This window comes from Saprolegnia parasitica (genome assembly GCF_000151545.1).
Source record: "Saprolegnia parasitica CBS 223.65 unplaced genomic scaffold supercont2.1248, whole genome shotgun sequence".
NCBI lineage: Eukaryota > Oomycota > Saprolegniomycetes > Saprolegniales > Saprolegniaceae > Saprolegnia > Saprolegnia parasitica.
In genome coordinates, this window is record NW_012157642.1 from 1 (window position 1) to 2,200 (window position 2,200).

The following is a 2,200-nucleotide window of genomic DNA, read 5'->3' on the forward strand; positions in this document are numbered from 1 at the left end:
TCCGACAGCGCGCGCGCTACGACGAGGGGACAGCGACGTCTTGAGATGGCTTCGCGTGGCCTCGGCCTCGGAGATGGTCGCGGATACTGTCGGCTGCGTGGCACTGCGCGTCACCGGCTTTGGCACGTCGGCGCATCGCACCTCGTTGTCCTTGGTCGGCTTTGGCATGCATCGCGCCTCCTTGTCCTTGGCCGGAGATCGACGCGAGTGCTCGATCGCAATACGCGTGCGCTCGCTGGTGCAGTTGAAGCACTGGCGGCCTTTTGCCTCCTTCTTGGAGCAGCGCGAGCAGACGGAGCGTCGGCAACCAGCGCACTTTGACCAGAAGAGGTGGAGTCGGTGGTGCGGGCAGCGCTCCATGACATAGCACCACTCGGTGGAGACAATGACCACGCCGCGCCCGTTCTCGAGAGGCACTGCAACGCGGTCCATGTCTACGACTGCCATGAGCTTTGTCGTTGGCGAGGTGGCGTCGTAAATTACCTTTTCCGAGGACCGCCATCGGAAGGACGGCCACGGCGTGCGTCGCGTAGGGCTGGAGCTTGAAGCGCGATGTCGTCTTTGTCTTGACGGCGAGCTCGACGCGCCCACTTGGAGCGATGAACTGGAACGCTTGGTGCCACTCTGGTGTTGTCTCGTGCGACGTACGCTGGGTCTTGCCGCCGCAGGTGACGCGGATGTAGCTCTTGTGCACGCGGCTTGTCAAGGCCACGCTATGCACCGTGACGATGATCGAGTCGAGGCCGAGCATCTTTGAGCTGAAATCGTAGTATGAGCAGAAGTCACCAACCCGCGTCCAGGAAGCATCAGACGACTGGGAAAAGCTGGGGCTGCTGGCTCTGGCTCAAATCGGGACCCGTCTGATTGGCTCCATGGTTTGGTTTTTGTCTCGATGGCGCTGCTGATTGGCGCATTTGATTATGACCAATGGTTCGTCGAAAACGTGGCAGGCGGAGGGGCCTTCGCTGCCGCCACTTGCTTCGCCGCAAGACCCCACGTCGCTTGTTCTGGTTGAAGCACCACGCGAGGTTGAGAAGGGTCGCACGAGGCCTGTTGATGCGTGTTCGGAGACTGGAAGTTGCCCTCGTCGTCGATACGGCGCGTCGTCCCCGATGAGTCCTGGTCCGTCAAAGGATACATGTAGTGCAGCTGGTACATATGATCCTCTTGTGGCACCACCGCGCTCGTCCAACTCTACTGATGAATCTTCGATCATACCGAGCGTCTTGGTGGCCATAGCAACACTGGTGGCTGCCACGTATACGGAGCGTCACCATCGTCATTCCAACGCGCGTCGAGGTCCATCGAACCGCGCATAGAACCTTCAAGTCGTATGGAAAGTTCATTGGAGATGGCATCCGAACACATTCCAACCGCATGTGCAAGGCCATGAACCAGCCTGCAAGGGAGCGGCGGAAGCTGACCATGGAACGTCATACAACCATCAACATTAGTGGAAGCAAGCAAGGTAATGCACATTAGTCCCTCGAAAGAAGGGACTGGGAGAGCCCCCGGACATGCAGCATGACAAGCGTTGCAGGTTCAGCTGCGCTCAACTATATACTTGTTTAGCCACCCATCCGGACCCACAGGACCAGGAGTAGTGAGCCAAGGACCGACGACCCTACGTGCTCGACGTTGCCCTTAAAAGCGCAGAGATGATCGCGACAGCGTTGCTACACGACGCAGTGAAGACGCGGTCGTCGCCAAAGACGCTGGCAAGCGGCCAAAAGTGAACCGGCACATGGGCGCCTGAGGATGGTTCAGTAACGCACAAGACAGAGACATGGGCCCACGGGCATCAGCGAGTGCAGAGGCGAGTCGTTCGTGGCTGGGATCGTTGGCGATGGGAACGAACCTAGTGTATGAGCGAAGCGGGTCTAAAAGTAGGCTTTGGACTACGGAGTCGTTGAGCCAACATGTCTCGTAGCGAGAGTTTGGGTCAACTACATCGACTGACGTTGAATACGGCGGTGGAGACTGGGTCGTGGGACGGGGTCTGCTGCGTGGCGGTGCCACGTCAGGCAGCCATTTCAGTGAAAAACGCACCTGCCAGTAGGATTGGGTGCTCTAATGTGATCAAAAGTAGTTCAATCTTTGTATAGAAATGCGTGAAATATAAAACAGCTAGCGCGGTGCAGGTTTTGGCCCAATCTTGCCATTTCCACGCCCCTCAAATGTCGGAACTGGCGGCCATCTT

General features: G+C 58.0%; 1 protein-coding gene across 1 annotated transcript; it reads right to left on the minus strand.

The window, feature by feature from the left end:
• Positions 1-31: 31 nt before the first annotated feature.
• Positions 32-751, minus strand: SPRG_18498 (hypothetical protein; the record flags this gene model as incomplete). The annotated part of the gene is made up of 2 exons (XM_012357937.1): positions 32-434; positions 484-751. Coding segments are annotated over 2 exons (671 nt in total), but the record flags the coding sequence as incomplete, so codon positions are not given.
• Positions 752-2,200: the final 1,449 nt, after the last annotated feature.